Source organism: Peromyscus californicus, unplaced genomic scaffold (assembly GCF_007827085.1).
Source record: "Peromyscus californicus insignis strain IS unplaced genomic scaffold, ASM782708v3 Scaffold_4__1_contigs__length_199733344, whole genome shotgun sequence".
NCBI lineage: Eukaryota > Metazoa > Chordata > Mammalia > Rodentia > Cricetidae > Peromyscus > Peromyscus californicus.
The window spans coordinates 54,344,197-54,364,880 of record NW_026294562.1 but is presented as its reverse complement, the minus strand read 5'-3'; the positions used below and the strand labels follow the sequence as shown (position 1 = coordinate 54,364,880).

Sequence of the window (20,684 nt, the reverse complement as noted above, 5' to 3'; positions counted from 1 at the left end):
CCTCTCCTGGGCCCATGCATCTAGGCCTCCAGTTCCGAAGCTGCAGAGCACCTACCCAGTTTGCAGGTGCCCCTTCCCCTCTGACCCAGTGGGGTGCCCCTCGCCCCACCTCTGGACTTCGAGCCTGGGTCCCCAGGGAGCCGCGTGTTCATTCATTCCTCACCCCATGAGGCTCCACTCGACCAAAAACAGCTCGCATTTTGTCCTAGCCCCTCCCCCAGGCCATCGCAAGGACCCGCAGCCCCACGCCCGCGACCTCCACCAGGCCTGGGCCGTTGCTGCCCGCAGGAAGACGCCCGGCCCGGGCAGGGTGAACCCCGTGGGAACGGTTTGTCTCGAAAACAGGAACCCGGGCCGGGGGGCTGGGCGGGGCGCCCCTTCCCCACCGCAGTCCGCTTCCTGCCCCTCCCGGCTTCCTCCGTGCGACACCCAGGCGGGGCGCAGAGCCTGGGGGTGTCGCGGTGGGGGAGGGCTGCCGCACCAGGTCCCCACGCCACCAGTGGCGCAGCCCCCCGCCCGCGGCCACGCGCTCTGGGGCGGCAGGGGAGGGGTTAAGCGGCTGTAGGGCCCAAAGCGCGCGGGGCGAGAGGGGGAGTCCCCGGTGGAGGAGGCGCGGCGCGGGGCGCAGGGGCGGGGAGGGGGCGGGGCGGCGGGGCGCTGGGCCGTAGCGCCGAGAGCGGGCTGGAGCCGCAGCCGCAGCGAGGCCGGCGGGCGGGAGCGCACGGAGGTGGCGCGGGCCGGGCTGGGTGCGGGCTCCGCGCTGCGGGTCCCAAGAGTGAGTGAGCGAGCGTGCGCGCGCGGGCGGGGCGTGGGACACAGAGGGCGCGGTCCCTTGGGATCCCCTAGGGGCAGGCCGGCGGGGACTGCGGGTGGGTGGGGAATCTGCGGACCCGGTCCTGGGTAGGACCGAGCTTGCAGAAGGGCTAAGGCACTTAGAGCCACCCGCGGGAGGGGGGAGTCCGTGGCACACCGGTGCTAGCCTGAACACGTCTCTACCAGGCCCTTCCATGCAAGTCCCCATTTGACAGATGGGAAAATTGAGGTTCAGAGAGGCCAAATGATTCTCAAGGTCACCCGGCTAGGAAGCGAATGGCTCTGAGGAGAAGTCCTCGGGAGGACATCCTCATGTGGGGAGTTTGTGGTAGGGCAAAGTCCCTTTCCTCGGGGCAAGGCTCTGGCAAGGTCCGGAGTGTGAGGAACCCCGGGCCCTGAGGCTGTGTGTCCTGGAGCATGATTGAAGGGGGAGGGGCGGCGGAATGGGTGTGTGCGCAACCACGGGGGTATGTGCATGTGTGTGGGAGTGCACATGGGTGGAGATGCACACTGTCTGCGTGTGTGCACACGTGTACAGATGTCAGAGCTACTGTGGCCGAGGGATCAGCGGCTGGGCTGGTTCAAGTGACCAGAAGGTCCGGGAGGAGAACTGCGTGCAGGTTTGGATTCTGGAGTAAAGGACCTGGGTATGTGTGGCCGAAGATTTTCATTGCAGGTGTGCACGGGGTGTGGGTGCCATTGTGTGTGACAGGATGGGAGGTGAGTGTCTGTGACCCTGATGTGTGTGAGAAGGGTCTTCTTGCTCTTAATGTAGGTCATTGGCCTCCGGCAGATAACTTGTCTAGAGAATGGGTGTTTGTCCCTGTATGGATGCTTACAGTCCCCGCTGGTGGCCAGGGTTACTTAATGGTGTCATGCAGGCCACGGCCACCCCCATGGCGCTAGCGGCCCCTTCTGGGCACTCTACTTGGTGCTCTCACGCACAATTTAACTATGCAGCAGGGTGGGTAGGAGGTCAGGAGCCCAGGCTAGGGAAATATATGACAATTCTGGAGGGGCTGAGCCGGCACCCTTGGGACCTTCGTACATGTGGCTTGGGAGCCCACGGTTCCCAGGCTCTGGCTTCCCACTGACACCTCCCAGCCGCAGTGGGCTACCCCCGCCCCCGCCCCAGGAATGTTCTTCTCCACTCCGCCCCTCCTCACAAGGGCAGGCCCCTGGGGGATGCTACGGCCCCGCCTCCCACTCGCGGGGAGCCCAGGAAGGGGCGATGTGGGCAGGACGCCTGGGTTCTCTCCTCCCTCCTCCCATCCCAGGGAGAAATTCCTCCGAGGTCCCCTCAGGCACTGGGTTCCCAAAATAACCCTGCGGGGGAAGGGAGGCTGTTAAGGGAGGGAAAGCAGGAGGAGCGCAGAACCGAGCTGCGGGGTGCTGCAGGTGCCTGTGGGGAGCTAGCGCTAGGAAAGGAGGGCCCGCCAGGAGGCTTGGGGCACCATCTAACCCCTGGGTTCCTGGCTCGTCCCTTATTCTGGTAGAGCCCTTCTACCTTCCCGCGACTCCGCGGGTGGGCCGGAAGCCTCTCGGCTAGTCCATTTCCCAACTAGCGGGTTGCACCATCCCGGGGCAGGACCGTTTAACCCCGGGAGTGGCAGCAGCAGGCAACTCCGCCCCTGCCCAGCAGGGGGCGTGCCTGCTCCGCCCTGTTCCTATGCTCCCCGCGCTTCCTCGGTGCCTCCGCTGACTCCCACTCTGCTTCTCCCAGGACAAGGGTGGGGTTCGAGCCCCGTGGGAGGCTTTTGGACCGTAGCTTGGCGGCCATGGCGAGCACTCTGGACTTGGACAAGGGTTGCACGGTAGAGGAGCTGCTCAGAGGCTGCATCGAAGCCTTTGGTGAGTTACCTGCAGCACAAGGGGGCACACCAAGCCTGAAGCAGACCCTGGCCAGGACCCACCCAGGCTCCTGTCCTGCAGTCCACTTAACGAAAGTCTCTCTTCTTTGCAGAGAAGTGCCCAAATAACCCCTTATCCACACGGCAGGGAATTGGGGGGGCCGGGGAGGTCCCAACTCTGATCTGGGAGGGGCATTATCTGTCTCCCTGGGGGATCCGGAGGAACTGTCTATCTCTAGCCTGGGAACTGTTTCCGGCAGATGGGGGTTGGTTTATCTGGTGAAGGGGTGCCCCCTCCCCCAGCACTCAGGAAATGACCTCTGGATTCTTGACCCCGGGGAACCCAGGCTCCTTCCGCCCCAGCTGGTTCCCCTCTGGACTATGGGCTTGCTCCAAGCTCCCCTCCTCCAGCTCCTGGATCCTATGGTACCCCTTGCCCACCCAGACTTCTTTCTGAACTTTGACCTCCTGGCTTTGGAGTGCTGGGAAAAACAGTAGGTGGGCGGGGTCAGGAGTGCAGACCCAGGGACCTGACCCCAGACTGCAGACTTAGGCTTTGGTATCTAAGCCTCCGGACCAAGGGTCAGCCGCCTTCGCTTTGACTTTTCGAGCAGATGACTCCGGAAAGGTGCGAGATCCGCAGCTAGTGCGCATGTTTCTCATGATGCATCCCTGGTACATACCTTCCTCTCAGCTGGCCGCGAAACTGCTCCACTTATATCCTTGGCGGGAATGGCTGAGGCCCTGTTGTTGGGTCCGTTAGTCCATCCTGCTTGGTTTGCTCAGGGCCTTACATCCTGGAGTGCAGGCCTTGCCTATATCCCACAATTCAGACACCATCCTGTCTCCTAGGACCTAGGCTTTGTCCTGTACCTAGCTGAGGACCTGGTCTCTTCTGTAACCTAGGCCTTGCCCTCGCCTCCCCACCAAGGTCTTGGATCTGTCCCTGCTCTGTCCAGGGACCTCTTCTTGCCCTTCTCCGAGGCCGGGTCCTCCTCTCCACCTATGGTGGAGTCCAACCCTCTACCTCCATCTATGGCTGTTCCTGCAGTGTTCGTCCCCCTTCCCCAATCCTCCTGGAACCCAGGCTTTGGCTAGAATCCCACCCCTGGGTACAGGGGTCCCACCCTCTGCTCCCCAGTCCTCCTGGAACCCAGGCTTTGGCTAGAGTCCCACCCCTGGGCACACAGATCCCACGCTCTGCTCCCCAGTCCTCCTGGAACCCAGGCTTTGCTTAGAGTCTCACCCCTGGGCACACGGGTCCCACCCTCTGCTCCCCAGTCCTCCTGGAACCCAGGCTTTGCTTAGAGTCCCACCCTCTGCTGCTGTTTCTAGCCTTGGGTTTCATGCTGTTGTCCTTAACGCTCCTTACCTATCAGCAATCCCGGAAGGACAACTCCAATTCTCTACAGGTGAAAACGTGTCACCTGGTCAGGTGAGTCTGGGTCCTGGCCTCCCCTCTTGCTGCCTTTCTCAAGCTTCAGGTGGGCTGCAGGAGTGGACAGCGTCCAGGGAATCGACCACGTGGGTTTGCCAGTGGATGCTGTCCAGGTGTGCTGCTGGCCTTGTTATTTTCTGCTGGTGTGTGTTGGGGTTGGGGGTCGGAGAAAGAAAGCACCGGAGGATAGGGGTGGGTGGGGTGGGTGGGTGTTCTGACAGAACATACTTTGAGACATTTTACCTCACTCTTTGGGGGGTGAATACAGTCTTTTTTTTTTTTTTTCTTTTGTTTTTGCTTTTTGAGACAGGGTTTCTCTGTGTAGTTGTGGTGCCTGTCCTGGATCTCACTCTGTAGACCAGGCTGGCCTCGAACTCACAGAGGTCCACCCGGCTCTGCCTCCCGGGTGCTGGAATTAAAGACGTGAATACAATCTTCATAGTTGCTTCCCTTGCCCGCTTGGGGATGGGGAGGGAGGGGGGGCTGCCTTAGGTGACTTGACTCTGCCTGCTCCTCCACCAGGTACTGGATCTCAGCATTCCCTGCAGAGTTTGACTTGAACCCAGAGCTGGCTGAGCAGATCAAAGAGCTGAAGGCTCTGCTAGACCAAGAAGGGAGCCGAAGGCACAGCAGCCTCATCGACATCGAGAGCGTGTGCGTGGGGGGAGCTCAGGGGGCACTAAGCTTCCTACACCCTCTGTGCTTAATAAATGTCTGTTCAATTGAATGAGTGAGGGTCATGTCACTCTCTTGCTTGAAAACCTTCCATGACTCCCTGTCACCTTCAAGACACCTCCAGCTATTAAGGCCTCTCGTGGTGTCAGGCTAGCCTGTCCTGTCTCCCACGGCCTATCCTGCATCCCACACACTTCATCCTGCGACTCTTTGGGTCCACGCGCCATTGTCTGTGTCCTGCATCCTTCTTCTCCATGGTACTCGCTCTTGTTGCCCTGTCTCCTCCATTGTCACCAGACGCAGCACGAGTGTGACGTCCCTGTCTGGTGAGGGTGTGCTACTCCTCCGGGGCAGAACTTCCCGCTCTCTCCTGTTTTCCGGAGATGCTCTGTGCAGACGGTTGCCCAGAGCACTGGGAACATGTGCCCCACTGTTTGGTGATGGCATGTTTCTGTGTCTGTCTCCCCCAGTAGATTGTGAGCTCCTCGAGGGCAGGAACCGTGTCTTGTTCACCTCTGTACCCCAGCGCAGGCACAGAGTACGTTGTCCATCGGTGTGTTGAGCGCATGGTGAAGGGGGCGTGTGGAGGAGTTGCTGGGACTTGGGGATGTTAGTGCTTAGGATGGTGGCTCCTGCTGTTCAGGTCCCAAGTCAGTTTGAGTGGCATGTCTGAGTGTGTGTGGGGATCGCAGGAGGCAGGGGACATCTCCAGCACAGGGCTCACTACCCCTGCTCCCCCAGCCCCACCTACAAGTGGAAGCGGCAGGTGACCCAGCGGAACCCTGTGGAACAGAAAAAGCGCAAGATGTCCCTGCTGTTTGACCACTTGGAGCCTACGGAGCTGGCAGAGCACCTCACCTACTTGGAGTACCGCTCCTTTTGCAAGATCCTGGTGCGGCCCGAAGGCTTGCGGTTGGGGTGCAGTGTGGGTTGGGAAGGGCGTTCCAGAAAGGGCTAAGACTCGGGGGTAGGCTGGCTCCCGAGGATGGCTGGGTGGTCCCGTTAAATGACCGTGGGAGGGTGAGCGATGGGAGAGGCCAGCAGGGCACTCAGGCCAAGTCCACCTGCCTGCAGTTCCAGGACTATCACAGCTTTGTGACTCACGGCTGCACCGTAGACAACCCTGTCCTGGAGCGTTTCATCTCCCTCTTCAACAGCGTCTCACAGTGGGTCCAGCTCATGATCCTCAGCAAGCCCACAGCCACGCAGCGGGCACTGGTCATCACACACTTCGTGCATGTGGCAGAGGTGCCCGCTTTCCCTGCGTGCCCAGCCTCCTTGTGGCCATCGAGCCCTTCCCCTTCTCTCCAGAAGGGTGGCCGGGGTGACACGCTGCCTCCCCCTCTCTATTTGCCTCCCAGAAACTGCTGCAGCTGCAGAACTTCAACACACTGATGGCTGTTGTCGGAGGCCTGAGCCACAGCTCCATCTCACGCCTCAAGGAGACCCACAGCCATGTCAGCCCTGAGACCATCAAGGTACCTGGTCTGGGAGGGGCCTAGGCTTCTCAGTTGCAGCCTTCCCAGTGCAGTGCTGGGGCCTGGGCATGACAGTTCTTGTCTGACAGTTGAGGAAACTGAGGCTTGGAGGACGGAGTAAGAGCTCTAAGCTGGCCGGGCGGTGGTGGCGCATGCCTTTAATCCCAGCACCCCGGAGGCAGAGGCAGGCGGAGCTCTGTGAGTTCGAGGCCAGCCTGCTCTACAGAGCGAGATCCAGGACAGGCTCCAAAGCTAATTTCTTTTTTAAATTTTATGTGTGTTTATATGTACATATATAGCGTAGGTGCATGCAGGAGCACAAAGGTCACCTTCATTATCTTCCTCTGTCACTCACTTCATTTTGTCTTTTTAGTAATGTATTTTATTGATGGGTAGGTGTGTGTGCCACATATGTTCGTGTGCCCATGGAGACCAGATGGACCCTTTGGAGCTGGAGTTGTAGGCATGTGAGCTGCCTGACACGGATCCTGAAAACAGAACTAGACGCTCAGCAAGTGCTCTGAGCCACTTCTCCAGCCCCATTTTATCTTGAGATAGGGTCTTCTGCTGAACACAGAACTCACTAACCGGCCAACGAGCTCCAAAATGTCTTTCTCCACCCACTGAGTGCTCTGATTACAGACATGTATACAACTATGCCTGGCTTTTATGTGGGTGCCAGGGACCCACACTTGGGTCCTCATGCTTGCATGGTGGATACTTTACTGATGAGCCATTTCCCCAGTGGCTACATCATGAGACCCTGTCTCAGAAAAAAATAATAATAAAAGGGGGAAAGTCACTATATAGTTTAAAAAGTAGAACACTGAGGTCCGGATAGATGGCTCAGTGGTTAAGAGCATTTGTTGCTCTTGCAGAGGACCCAGGTTCAGTGCCCAGCACCTACAAATTGGCTCAAGGTACCAGGCATGCACACAGTACACATACATATACGCAGGCAGAATATCCCGCATGCATAGGATATAATTTATCTATCTATTTATGTATCTATCTGTCTGTCTATCTATTTATTTATTTATTTGTGGTTTTTCTAAGACAGAATTTCTCTGCAGAGCCTTGGCTATCCTGGAACTCACTCTGTAGACCAGGCTATCCTTGAACTCAGAGATCTACCTGCCTCTGCCTCCCAAGTGCTGGGACTAAAGGTGTGAGCCACCACTGCCTGGCAATACATCTTTAAAAAAAAAAAAAAAAAAAAAAGACGACTGTTGGCTGGAGTGTGCTCAGGGGTGGTGTGCACTTGAAGACCCTGGGCTTTGACCGAGCACCAAGTCCAAACCAACAGAGCCCAGAAAACATTGCTGCTCCTTAAAAGATGATAAGGTGACCCCTGCCCAAGCAGCAGGGGGCAGGGTCAGGACCTCCATGATGAAGGCTTTCCTTTTCTTTAGTTTTACTGTGCGTGCATCCCAGAACAAAATGTTGGGCTTTTTGTTGCCCATTTCCAACTTCCTTTGAGTAGAAGCACACCCGATGTTACGTTTCAGATCTTTTCATTCTGCCCGGATGGGCGGGGCTTACCATCTTGTCGTGTGGGGCAATTGCTCTTTTTTGTTGTCTCATGTTATTGTAAATCTGTCCTAATTTAGTATTTGATGTATTATTGAACATTTGAGAGTTTTCTTTATTATTATTATTATTATTATTATTATTATTTGGTTTTTCAAGACAGGGTTTCTCTGTGTAGCTTTGCGCCTTTCCTGGATCTTGCTCTGTAGACCAGGCTGGCCTTGAACTCACAGAGATCCACCTGGCTCTCAACCATCTTGTCAGCCTTCTTTCTCTCTTTTCTTCTCTGTCTCTCCCTCTTTTTATTTCTTTCTTTGATTCAGGGTCTCACTGTGTAGCTCTGGCTATACTGGAATTCCCTATGGTAGACCAGGCTGGCCTTGAACCCACAGAGATCTGCCTGCCTCTGCCTTTCCAGTGCACTTTCACATTGTTTTCGAGATTGGGTCTCATATATTCCAGGCTGTTCTTGAACTTGCTGTGTGACCAAGGATGATGCTCTCAGCAGAGACATACACCGCCACACCTGATTAGGTGGTGCTGGGGATCAAACCCAGGGCCTTATGCACAATAGGCAAGCACTATACCAACCGAACTGCATCCCCATCTCAAGCTTTTCTTTGAAGGACCCTACCACCACTTTTTTTCCTGGAGACAGGGTTTCTCTGTTTAGCCCTGGCTGTCTTGGAACTAGCTCTGCAGATCAGGGTGGCCTCGAACTCAAAGCCTTTTAAAGATTTATTTATGCATATGGTGTTCTGTCTGTCTATATGCTGCCAGAAGGGGGCACCAGACTTCATTATGGATGGTTGTGAGCCACCATGTAGTTGCTGGGAATTGAACTCAGGACCTCTGGAAGAGCAGCCTGTCCGGTTAACCTCTGAGCCATCTCTCCAGCCACTTTTCGAGACAAGGTTTTGTTGTGTAATCCTGGCTAGCTTGGAACTCATTATGTAGGTGGGACTGGTTTTGAATTTATAAATTCAGGCCCACAGTGATTCTCCTGCATCCGCCTCCCCGCTGCTGGGATTCCGGCCCTATGTGACCATGCTCAGTATAAGTTTTTCCACTATTTACCGTCACGAAACACCATGTGTAATAACATCCTTCTTGGTCAATAGGCCTGTGTTTAGATGTTGATAACCTGTGCTCAGCCCTGGTGTAGATGTATGGTAGCTCATAGTTGTTCCCTTGGACTCATAACCTATGACCCCTGGAGTGTGAGAGAGCAGTATTGGAAGCCAATAAGGGAGGATTTGACTTTTTTGCCCACCCTTGACCTTGCTCCCCATCCATTCCCACAGTTGTAGGGCTGAGGTGGGAGGACAGCTGAGTGGTGTGTGTGAGTGACACTCTGACTTTTCCCCCCAGCTCTGGGAAGGTCTGACAGAATTAGTGACAGCCACTGGCAACTACAGCAACTACCGGCGCAGGCTGGCAGCCTGCGTGGGCTTCCGCTTCCCTATCCTGGGTGTGCACCTCAAGGATCTGGTGGCCCTGCAGCTGGCGCTGCCTGACTGGCTGGACCCGGCTCGGACCAGGCTCAATGGAGCCAAGATGAGGCAGCTTTTTAGCATTCTGGAGGAGTTGGCCATGGTGACCAGCCTGCGACCTCCAGTGCAAGCCAACCCTGACCTGCTGAGTCTGCTCACGGTGAGGGGCTGGGCACAGTGTCTACATATGCGTTTGCTACGGCTGTGGGCGTGCTGGGTTCTGAGCAAGGGGCAGAGGTTTAGCCTGGTCTCTGAGGTTTGCACTGAACCCGTAGGTGGTTCCAAGGTCGGGCTGAGACACAGGCCTGTGGTCTGATCCCAAGGCGGCTGTGTGGACCATGGGCTGGGTCTGAGGCTGGGCCTGAGTCCCTTGGTCCTAAGTTGAGCTCCTGGCGGTGGATAGGACTAAGCTGTGGATTTGGTGGGTGACATGAGTGATTTCTAATGCGGTCCTGGCTCCTGAGTGAAGTTTCTTTTAGTGTTTATTAATTTAGCTGTTGGAGACAGGATCTCACGCTGTGAGCCAGGCTGACACAAACTTATTAGGGGCCTCGGCCAGCTCTGCGCTGAGCTCCTGGTGGTCTCTTTGCCTGAGCCCGCAGAGTACTTGGATCGCAGGGACCATGCCCAGCTTTGGGCAAAGGTTCGGACTCCTTGTCTTGGCTGATATTTTGCCAGTGCGTTGTTTTTAAAGTTTGTTCAGCTGGGCGGTGGTGGTGCACGCCTTTAACCCCAGCACTGGGAGGCAGAGGTAGGCGGATCTCTGTGAGTTCGAGGCCAGCCTGGTCTACAGAGCGAGATCCAGGACAGGCACCAAAGCTACACAGAGAAACCCTGTCTCGAAAAACCAAAATAAATAAATAAATAAAGTTTGCTCTGTGGGCCAGCTGGCATGGGAGTGGTTGGGTGTTTTCTAAGGTGGCCTTTGTCCTGCGTCTAGCTTTCCCATCAGGCTCTGGGCAGACTGGTAGTCCTATGGCCCTGGGTTTGTAGCTCCCATGTAAGAGGGGAGCAGGAACCTGAGGGTATTACTGGACCTATGTGTCCTAGGTGTCCCTGGATCAGTACCAGACAGAGGATGAGCTATATCAGCTCTCCCTGCAGCGTGAACCACGCTCCAAGTCATCGGTAAGGGGGCCCCTCACCCCTCACTTTGCACTTGAGGATCCCGGGAGGAGGGGTTACAAGGACAGAAAGAACGTTCCCCATCCACTACACCCACCTACTTGCTTGACAGTGGAATCCTGGGGGTGGGGTGGGGTTGGCTTTGGGCAGGCTCTTTCTATTTATTGGAGCCTTAGGTTCATTCCCACTCTGGCCCTGGCTCAGACCTGACCGTTCCCACAGCCAACCAGCCCCACCAGCTGCACCCCACCTCCCCGACCTCCTGTGCTCGAAGAGTGGACCTCAGTTGCCAAGCCTAAGCTGGACCAGGCCTTGGTGGCCGAGCACATCGAGAAGATGGTAGAGGTGAGAGATCTGGAGGGTGAGGGAATCTGCTGGAAGCAGGGGTCCATGAAGCTAGTTTCTCCAGAGCCTTGCCCTGGGAGCCACTGCTGTATCTGAAGGCCAGTGCTCTGACCATTCCCCAGGAGGCACAGAGCACAGCACGCTAGCTGCATTATGGGCTGGTGTGGCAGGACTGAAAGGGACATGGGGAGACATCTCTGATACTCTGCATCATATAGACTGGGCTCAGACGGTCCTTTTAATCCTCTCTTCTCCTGGCCTTGTATGTTCCTCTATAGTCTGTGTTCCGGAACTTCGACGTCGATGGGGATGGTCACATCTCCCAGGAGGAGTTCCAGATCATCCGGGGCAACTTTCCTTATCTCAGCGCCTTTGGGGACCTGGACCAGAACCAGTGAGGAGGACTAGGGCCTGGGGGGTGGGGTAGAGGGAAGGCATCACCCCACTTCCCCTTGGGCTCCACTTCTTTTTTTTTTTTTTTTTTTGGTTTTTCGAGACGGGGTTTCTCTGTGTAGCTTTGCGCCTTTCCTGGGACTCGCTTTGGAGACCAGGCTGGCCTCGAACTCACAGAGATCTGCCTGGCTCTGCCTCCCGAGTGCTGGGATTAAAGGCGTGCGCCACCACCGCCCAGCTGGGCTCCACTTCTTGAGTGTGCAGAGAGCAAGGCCTTGCCTGGGAAGCTGCCCGTGCGCTTGGGGTGAGAGGAAGCTGCCAGCCATAGCGGGATAGCGTTACCTGGCTAGTTTGGACAGATGGGGGAGGCCCACCTGAGCCTTGCAAAGAACACTATTTTATTTGTGGAGCGCACAGCTGCCATGAGTGTGGGGAAGTTGAGCCCCTGGGTAGCTGGCTTTAATGAACAGTAAGAAAGGCCGTAATTAGCAGCACCCACTTGCTTATCCACAATTCATATGCTGACAATTTGGAAAAACATCTGGTTCTCTGAAGCAGGTTAAATGTGCCCTCCGTAACCATGTTTATGCCCCGTTTTTGCTGAGATGACAAAAACCCAGTCAAAATTTACGGTCCGTCCCAGGTTGATTTATTTTTAAATGTGACCTGTATTTCAAAAATATGTGGTTTGGGGGCTGGGAGTGTGTCTCAGTTAGTAGAGTGTCTGCCGAGCATGCACTAAGCCCTGGGTTTCATCTTTACTACTGTGTAACGGGGCATGGTGACACTCTCCTGGAATCCCCAGCATTTGGGAGGTGGAAGCAGGAGAGGCCAAAGCTCTAAGTCATCTTCAACTATGTAGCAAATTTGAAGCTAGCCTGGGCTACATGAGGCTCTGTCTGAAAAGAAAAGTTTATTATTGTTCCCACATTGCAAAAATTTATGGTAAGAACAGAATCCAGGTCGTCAATTCCCAATGAACAAAGTGTTTAAAGTAAGTGCATGTTAAAAAACAAAAACAGGCCGGGCGGTGGTGGCGCACGCCTTTAATCCCAGCACTCGGGAGGCAGAGCCAGGCGGATCTCTGTGAGTTCGAGGCCAGCCTGGGCTACCAAGTGAGTTCCAGGAAAAGGCGCAAAGCTACACAGAGAAACCCTGTCTCGAAAAACCAAAAACAAACAAACAAACAAACAAACAAACAAAGCAGGGCCTTTAATCCCAGCCTTGGTGGAGGAGGGTCAGAGGCAGGAGGGTCTCCGGGAGTTCCAGGACAACCTGTTCTACACAGAAAAAAAAAAAGTAAACTAACGTTCCAGTCCTCATTATGTAGCCCAGGCTAGCTTGAACTCATTATCTAGCTCAGGCTGGCCTCAAACTCAGAGCGATCCTTCTTTATTTTTCCTAGTGCTGGGATCACAGGTGTGTGCCACCCTGCCTGGCTGCTTCCATCCTTTTTGGCACGCATGTAAAATAGATGCGGGTTTTGGTCTGAAGTGTATTTCATAGACAAACAGGATTCACGTGTTTATCTATTCCCCCTGAGGGCCAGATTGCAACAGAAGCATCCAGTTTCATGTTTTCTCCCTGGGTTGGTGGGTGGGTTTGTTTGTTTGTTTGTTTGTTTTTCTGGCTCTTAACCCTGAAGGCTGCAGCTTCATGGAGCCTCAGTCCTAAGACTCAAACTTTTATAAGCTCAGACAGCTAATTGGCCACCAAACCTCATTATTGGCCTCATAAAGGGAGAGGAGGCTATTTACCTGGGATGTAGGTCAGTGGCAGCTCCTGGGCTTAGCATGCTCAAGGCCCTGGGTCTCATCTCCAGCTCCCTTAGAATTCAGAAGGCCAGTCCCAGCTTACTGCTTCTTTTGAGTTCGTTATCCCCGCCCCTCACGCTTTTTTTTTTTTTTTAAGTTGTTTAAGACAAGGTTGCTATGTATACCAGGCCAGTCTTGAACTGACTCTATAGTAAGGCATGGCGTTGAACTTGTGATTCTCCTGCCTTGGCCTCCCCAGGACTCCTCTGATGAGAGGAATTGTATGTAACCACCATGTCTGGCTTCTGAAACTCTCTATTTCTGGAACTTGAAGATTTCTATCTCTTGCAAAATCATCTATGCATTAAAAAACACTGGTGATTACTTTTGTTATTATTTCACTTATTTATTTACTTTCTTTTTTTGGAGACAGGGTCTCACTCTAGCTTAGGCTGGCTGGGAACGTATTATGTAGCCCAGCTGGCCATACAGTCTTGGCCTCCAGAGTGCTGGGATTCCAGGGGTGAGCCACCCCGGCCCACATTTTAGTTCTTTTCTGTGCTGAGTATTGAACCCAGGGCCTTATGCATACGAGGCAAGCACTTCAGCCCTGAGCCACATCCCAGGCATGTTTTTATGTCTGCAGTATCACACACATCTTTCCACATGGATTCATGTAGGGGTGCATCATTTATTTATTTATTTTTTATTTTGGGGTTCTGGGTATTGAACTGGGGCTTCATGTTCCAGCAAGCACTCTGCTGCTGGGCTGTGGTGTCCACACTACGTCATTCTTTAGAGGACTGCACTGTGTGGCCGGCCACCCCTTCACCCGTGCCTCTTCCAACTGATACGAGTGTAGATGGTCCAGAGCTGCTCTGTAATGATCTGTCTGTCCCGCTTCTGGGAAAGTCTTGGTGTCCACTTCCTTGGGCCAGTGTTTCTGGAGGAGAGATTCCTAGAAGTGGGCTCACTGGATCCAAAGCAATGTACATTCTAAGTTAGGAGAGAGCTTGCCAACTGACCTCAGATAAGGTTGCACCCCGTCAGCCGTGCCCAAGTGTGCCTGTGTCCCCGCTTCCTTGCCAGGAGCGGAGGCTATAATAAGCCCAATGGTTTTGCCAGTTGAGTTGGAAAATGGTGTCTTTGTTAATTTGCATTTCTCCAACCCAACAGGGACTGTCTATTCATATGTTTATTGGCCACTTATATTTCTTCTGTTAATTGTTCATATTCTTTGTCATCCTGCTGGGTTTGTGCGTCTTCTCGTTGATTTTTAGAATCTGTACTAATGGATATTAACCCCTTGCTGTTGAGTATGTTTGCAAATATTTTCTTATTGCCTGTCACTGATGTTGTCTTTTTCCATATAAAAATTTTTTTTAAAGCTTTGTGTGTTTGATATGTCAACCTTTTCTTTGATGGCATTTTGGATTTGTATGATGTGTAGAAAGGCCCTCTGCTCAAGGTCACAAAACAATTCTCAAATCTTACTTTCATGATTTTATGTATTCATCTGTGTCTCATGCAAGGAGAGTGTGGTTTTCATGTAGTTTACATATGTCATATAAAGTCTATCTATCTATCTATCTATCTATCTATCAATCTATCTATCTATCTATTGTTTTTTAAGACAGAGTTTCTCTGTGTAGCTCTGGCTGTCCTGGAACTTGCTCTGTAGACAAGGTTGGCCTTGTATTTACAGAGATCTGCCTGTCTCTGCCTCCTGAGTACTGGGATTAAAGGGCTGTGCCACCACTGCCTAGCTAAAGTTTATATTTTATTTTATTTATTTTTTAAATAAATCACCAGTTGCCCCATTGAGATGAAAGTTCTTTATCATCATATCATAGAACATTAAGTTTCAAATAAGGACCAGCAGTGGAAGTGACAGCCACCAAGAAGTGACCAAGGAGTGGGATGTGGTGGCACATGCCTGTAATTCTAGCTTCTGAGAGACTGAGGCAGGAGGATGAGGAGTTCAAGGACAGACTGGGCTATAATAACAAGTTTGAGGTCAGCTTCAGCTACAAGAGACCAGAATGGCTCATTTTTTTTTTTTTTTAATCCTAGCACTTGGGAGACAGGCAGGCAGATGTCTGTAAGTTCTGGCCCAGCCTGGTCTACATAGTAAATTCTAGGCCAGCTAGGGTTATGTAATGAGAGCCTGTCTCAAAAAAACAAGCAAAAAGCTGCGGAGATGGGGATATCTCAGATTAAAATGTAAAAAATAGAAAAAAGAGAAATGACTGTGGACCCACCTAGCCACATGGACATGTGTGTGCATTTTCTCCTTTGACTCTCAATACATGGGACACACTAAGTAGGGTTATGCCCGTATGGAGATGAGGAAATTCTAGCACAAGGAGATTAGCCAGCCTGAGGTCACAGGGCCCAGAAGTAGAGCTGAGGTTGTTTTTATGGGGGGACCGGGTGTTTGAAACAGATTTTCTCTGTGTAGCCCTGGCTATCCTGGAACTCACTATGTAGACTTGGCTGGCCTTGAACTCTCATCATAGGCATGAACCACTATGCCCAGCTAGAGCTGGGATCTGAACTGAGATCTATGCCTCGAACACACTGGAGCCTAAAATACATTCCTAGATGAAAAGGGGCCCTTGGGAAGCCGGGGTCTGGTGGAAACACCGGATCACAGGCGCAGCTGCGGGCGTGCCCTTCAGAGTCACCAGTTCTCAGGCCCCTGCAGGTGTAGAGGTGTAGCGCTGAGCACGCTGCGGGAACCGGAGACGCCGGGCTTCTTTAGCTGACACCCCCTGCAAGATCACCATTGTCCTGAGGAGGAAACCCTAGGGAAATGACTTGGCCAAGCCCACACTAGTTCGTGGTAGATGCTAAGGGTCCTCTTGTTTCTTGCACGGACCTTTTTCTCTGCCCGTGGGGTTGGGGAGGCCCACCCTGGCCCCAGGGGAGGACTCGAGCTGAGATGTCCCCACGCCCACCAGGGATGGCTGCATCAGCCGGGAGGAGATGATCTCCTACTTCCTGCGCTCCAGCTCGGTGCTGGGCGGCCGCATGGGCTTCGTACACAACTTCCAGGAGAGCAACTCCCTACGCCCGGTTGCCTGTCGCCACTGCAAAGCTCTGGTGAGCACCCTGCCCAGACTTGCAGCGCTATCCATCCACCCTTCCAGCCCCAGCCTGTGGGCCCACGCCCTGCCCTTCTGCTGGCCTCTCCTCTGCCGGAGTGCTAAGCAACCCGCAAAAACACCTTGGTTCCCGGACCCCAGGCCCTGTTCTCCAGATCTATAAAACCTTAACCCCCCAGCTTGGTCCCCTCCTTTATTGCAGATCCTGGGCATCTACAAGCAGGGCCTCAAATGCAGAGGTAAGATAAAAATCGAACAAATGGCTTCTCTGCTGGACCAAGGTTTGGGTGGGAGAGTTCCTGTTGGCATAGGGATTTTTATTTTGATGGGGACAATTTCCAGCAAGGGAAGTACATTGTAGCTAGAGAGGCACCCTGACTGACAGGAGGGGCTTGTCTTTTAAAAGACTGTGGAGAGGCAAGCTGCCTAGGAAAAGATGCTTTGGAGAGGGCATAGAATAGGCTTGTAGTTTGATGGGGTGATTTCTCAGGAGCAAAGAACCCTGGGAGAAGCACAGGCCTGAAGGATGGGATGGAGCGTTTTCTGACCCGTGGCCCTCCTTGAGCTCCCCTTCTTCCCTCCCTCAGCTTGTGGTGTGAACTGCCACAAACAGTGCAAAGACCGCCTGTCTGTGGAGTGTCGCCGCAGGGCCCAGAGTGTGAGCCTGGAGGGCTCTGCATCCTCTCCCTCACCCACACATACCCACCATCGGGCCTTCAGCTTCTCCCTGCCTCGCCCAGGCCGGCGTAGCTCCCGGCCCCCAGGTAAGAGGATCCCCAGGAATCAGTGTCATTGTGGCTTATAAACTTACCCAGGATGCTGGCTGGTTCAGACTTCATGATTCTTTTATTCATGTATGTATGTATGTATGTATGTATGTATGTATGTTTTTTTGAGACAGGGTTTCTCCATGTAGTTTTGGTGGCTGTCCTGGATCTTGCTCTGTAGACCAGGCTGGCCTTAAACTCACAGAGATCCACCTGGCTCTGCCTCCCAAGTGTTGGGATTAAAGACGTGAGCCACCGTCGCCTGGTTATGATTCTTTTATTTTGGTGGGACTATAAAGGGGTTGGATAGGTAAGAGTGCCAGAAAGTGCCCAAAGAGCTCTCAACTTTCTGAGGGTGGCATAGAGAGAGGCCCTAATTTAATTAATTAATTTTAAAAAGAATTTATTTATTTATTTATCTATCTATCTATCTATCTATCTATCTATCTATCTATCTATTTATTTATTTATTTATTTATTTATTTATTATATGCATGTATGTGTGAGGAAGCCAGATCCCCTGGAATTGGAGACAGTTGTGAGCTGCCATGTGGGTTCTGAGAATTAAACCCAGGTCTGAGCCATCTCTCCAGCCCTAATTAATTTATTTTTGAGGCAGAGTTTTACTATATAGCTCTAGCCAGCTCTGCTTCCCAAGTACTGGGATTAAAGGCATGCACCCTAATTTTAAAGAAGCTTCAAGATTCCAGTTTTACTTCTGTTTTGTTAGGGGGACTGGAGTTCCGTGAACTATTTGCATTTCTCTTTTTTGCCTGTCATTATAAAAGTCCCTTCCCCCAATAACCTCTGGGTAGTACTCTTGGAATCTCTGTTGGTTTTGATCAGTTTGCTGAAAAATCATTTGCCAAATGAGTATTTTCCCCGAGAACAGTCTGAACAATAAGCTAAACTGAGGTCCAAGGCAATTGGACCACAATCATTTGGGTTGCCGTAAGTCCTCAAAAAATAGAAAAGAGAAGCTGTTTGCAGTCAGTCTTCAGATGTGCTGGACTCTAACTGTGCAATACACACGAAATCGACGTTTAAGCAAACTGCACAGAGACGTGGCTGTGGGAAGAGCTGCGGCAGAAAGAAGCGTAGAATAAGCCTCGAAAATGGGGTCGTTTGGTCGTTCTGAGGATTGATTTTTGGAGGATGGGTCTGCTTCCAGGATGGGGATGGGATGAGAGCCTCCTGTGATGGGAGAAGGCTGCTGAGGGCAGAGGGACCCGGGGTGGATTTGTGGACAACTCTCCTATGCCTCTCCACAGAGATCCGAGAAGAGGAGGTGCAGACAGTGGAGGACGGAGTGTTTGACATCCACTTATAAGATGGTGAGTCCTCCCCCCCTTTGCAAGCTGCCACAGAGTCCTCCACAGAGGGCTGGGGTAGCTAGCTTGGGGGAGGGCCTAGGAAGTGACACTTCTCTAAACAGCCTGGGCAGGTGGGCTCATACTTTGACAAGGGGTTGTCTTCCTTACATCTTCTGTTTTTTCTCTTCCCAGCTGTGACTATCAAGGACTCATTCCTGCTTTGGAAGACTTGGAGCACAGCAGGGAGACTGGAGTTCCGGGGCAGGAGACTGGGCTGAGGGTGGGGGTTGAGGGTGGCATGCACTGAGGTCAGGGCCAGGGCTGGCGTCCCTAAGGTTGTACAGGTTCTTGTGAATATTTGTATCTTCCAGATGGAATAAAAAGGCCCGAATAATTAATCCGGACAATTAGCCTAAAATCCTCAGATGCTGTGCTTCTAGGGACTACACTGCTGGGGTCTAGAATTCCTAGGTTGGACAGGTTGCAACCTCATGTGCATCTGGAATCTGGAGGTAACGAGGCCTTAGAAGCAGAAAGACCTCAGAGCGCAAGGCTCTTGGGAAGGGTCTAGAACGGGAGGGGGTCCTGAATCTTGGGGGGTTCTGAGCCTTGACACTAGTGAGTCTTTGCACCCTAGAATTGCTGGGCCTGGTGCAACTCGAGTTTTCAACCCATAAGCAAAACTCCCCTGCCTTCCAGGTAACCTTCTAGGCCCTGGTTGAATACTCCAGGGACAGGGTGCTTATGGCAGGAGGGAGAGGGCCGCCCAGGGTGCCGGCTGTGGAGAGAGAGCTGGGAGCCAGGAGGGGTGGGGACAGCTAGAGGCTTGGGCTGGTGTGCCTCAGGGTGGGGGCTGAGCTCCATGGTCTCGCAGCCCCTTGGCCTGGTGCTGCTGACAGCCGGAAGGACAGCGACTTCCAGAGGAAATGCATATTGATCCTGCTCAGCTCCGGAGGCCTCTCCTAACCCAGCTTGCTCTTCCCTCCTGAGCTGGCAGTGCTTGGGGGTGGGTGGGTGTCACCATTAACTGAGTAAGGCCAAGGCCATTTCTAAGGCTGCGCTGGGACAGGAGGATGGTCCATGGGGGTCACCCAGAGGATCTAGAGCCTGCCCAGCCTGCCCCTAGGGTCAGGAGGTACCTGATAGCAATCCTGAGAATGGGAGTTACCTCTCCAGATTTCCACACTGCAGGATGCCCTAGAGCAGCTGTTGGATTGTTCTGGGAGTAGAGAAGGAGCACCCCCAACTCCCTACCTGCACATCACCCTGTTCTGCAGACCTGGCTGTGGTCTCAGGTTCCTCGGAGAATGCACTGTCCCACTGTCCCAGAGCCCCCACTTCCTGCCCACCTCTACCTTTGGACTCCACTTCCCCTGGCCTCTTAGCCCATATTTGGGGCCACCTCATTCTCCTGACCTGTCACAAGGATCCGCTTTAGTCCTGTCCCTCACTGAGTCCCCTACATTGCCTCTCCTCCTGTCCTCAGCCCCCTCCTGCCCTTCCCCCTCTGGAGGCTGTAATATCCGTTTCACGATTTGGGGGCTGAGTTGCTATAACAACAGACGGCGATTGTGTTGTGAAGAGCAGCTCGCTCCTGCTCTGCCAGCCTGCCTCCCGCTGCCTCCATCCCTGCAGCCTGGCCGGCTCCCCAGCCCACCCCCAGCCCCTTCCTGGCCTCTTCCCAGTGTGTGGTGTGGCCTGGTGCTCAACTCTGCCCATCCGGGATGCGACATGTACCTGTCTTTCCGCTGTCATTCAGATGTGTCAGAACTGGATGTCTGGGCTTCACATGTGTGTGTGGGGCCTGCACCTGTGTCTGCAGGTTTTTCCCTCCCTATGACCCTACTGACCTGTGTACTGCCTAGAAGGGTGTTTATTTCATGCTTCCCACCCATGTCCACACTGGGTGGGAGCCTGTGTATGTGAGGGGTGTATTCTGAAGTGGTGGGGCCTAGCTGTCACGAGGGGTCTGAATGTGGAACCTCCCGACTAGAGGAGAGAGGCAGGGAGGTGAGGCAGGCTCCAGTGACCTTTCCTGCCCTTGATGGGAAAAGCTGAGGGTGGGGACAGGAGACCAGTGTCACCCTTGGTCCCGCCCCACCCAGATTCCTTGGTTATGAGCATTGTCATTGGGTCACTGCACCTGCTTGTCTGTCCCTCTGCATTTTGGTGTGTGTGTGTGTGTGTGTGTGTGTGTGTGTGTGTGTGTGTGTGTCCTGCAGGAGGAGGAGCAGTGGAGGATGGGTGGGGCAGTGGGCTGTGGGGTCAGAAAGGCCCTGACTCAGCAGTTCCTGTTCTTCCTTCTCCAGTGGCCTTGGCGGAGGGGGGTGGGGAGCAGCTTGAGGGTCTTTCCAAGGTCAGGGTAGGCCCCAAGTCTGGGACTTGGTTCAGGAATTTCTTTCCACTGCCTAGGAAGTACCCTCTGCTGCTAGGTCCCCTCCTATCCCCCTTACAGGTTGTCAAAGGCGGTCCTCTGGAGGGTGTCCACATCCACTAACTCAAGAATTGACCGCTCTCTGGAAAGTGCCTTCTGATGGTTAGGGTGACTCCGTGGGCAGGTCCCCTGTGAGCACCTTGGGTGTGTGTGTGCCCTTGACTGTGTG

General features: G+C 53.5%; 1 protein-coding gene across 5 annotated transcripts; it reads left to right on the top strand.

Moving 5' to 3' along the window:
• Positions 1 to 197: 197 nt before the first annotated feature.
• Rasgrp2 (RAS guanyl releasing protein 2) lies at positions 198 to 18,479 on the top strand. 5 transcript variants are annotated; one of them, XM_052762646.1, is made up of 17 exons: positions 198 to 328; positions 2,537 to 2,664; positions 3,278 to 3,380; positions 4,036 to 4,098; positions 4,624 to 4,755; positions 5,518 to 5,668; positions 5,851 to 6,024; positions 6,138 to 6,254; positions 9,156 to 9,437; positions 10,328 to 10,405; positions 10,625 to 10,747; positions 11,026 to 11,141; positions 15,858 to 15,999; positions 16,204 to 16,240; positions 16,589 to 16,765; positions 18,040 to 18,102; positions 18,274 to 18,479. In XM_052762646.1, the coding sequence occupies exons 2-16, from the start codon at positions 2,592 to 2,594 to the stop codon at positions 18,096 to 18,098; spliced, it is 1,827 nt and encodes a 608-aa protein (XP_052618606.1). In that variant the 5' UTR covers positions 198 to 328; positions 2,537 to 2,591; the 3' UTR covers positions 18,099 to 18,102; positions 18,274 to 18,479. The 5 variants fall into 5 exon arrangements, with proteins under 5 accessions (XP_052618606.1, XP_052618604.1, XP_052618603.1 ...); XM_052762644.1 differs by lacking the exon at positions 198 to 328 and adding an exon at positions 662 to 775; XM_052762643.1 differs by lacking the exon at positions 198 to 328 and adding an exon at positions 935 to 1,460.
• Positions 18,480 to 20,684: the final 2,205 nt, after the last annotated feature.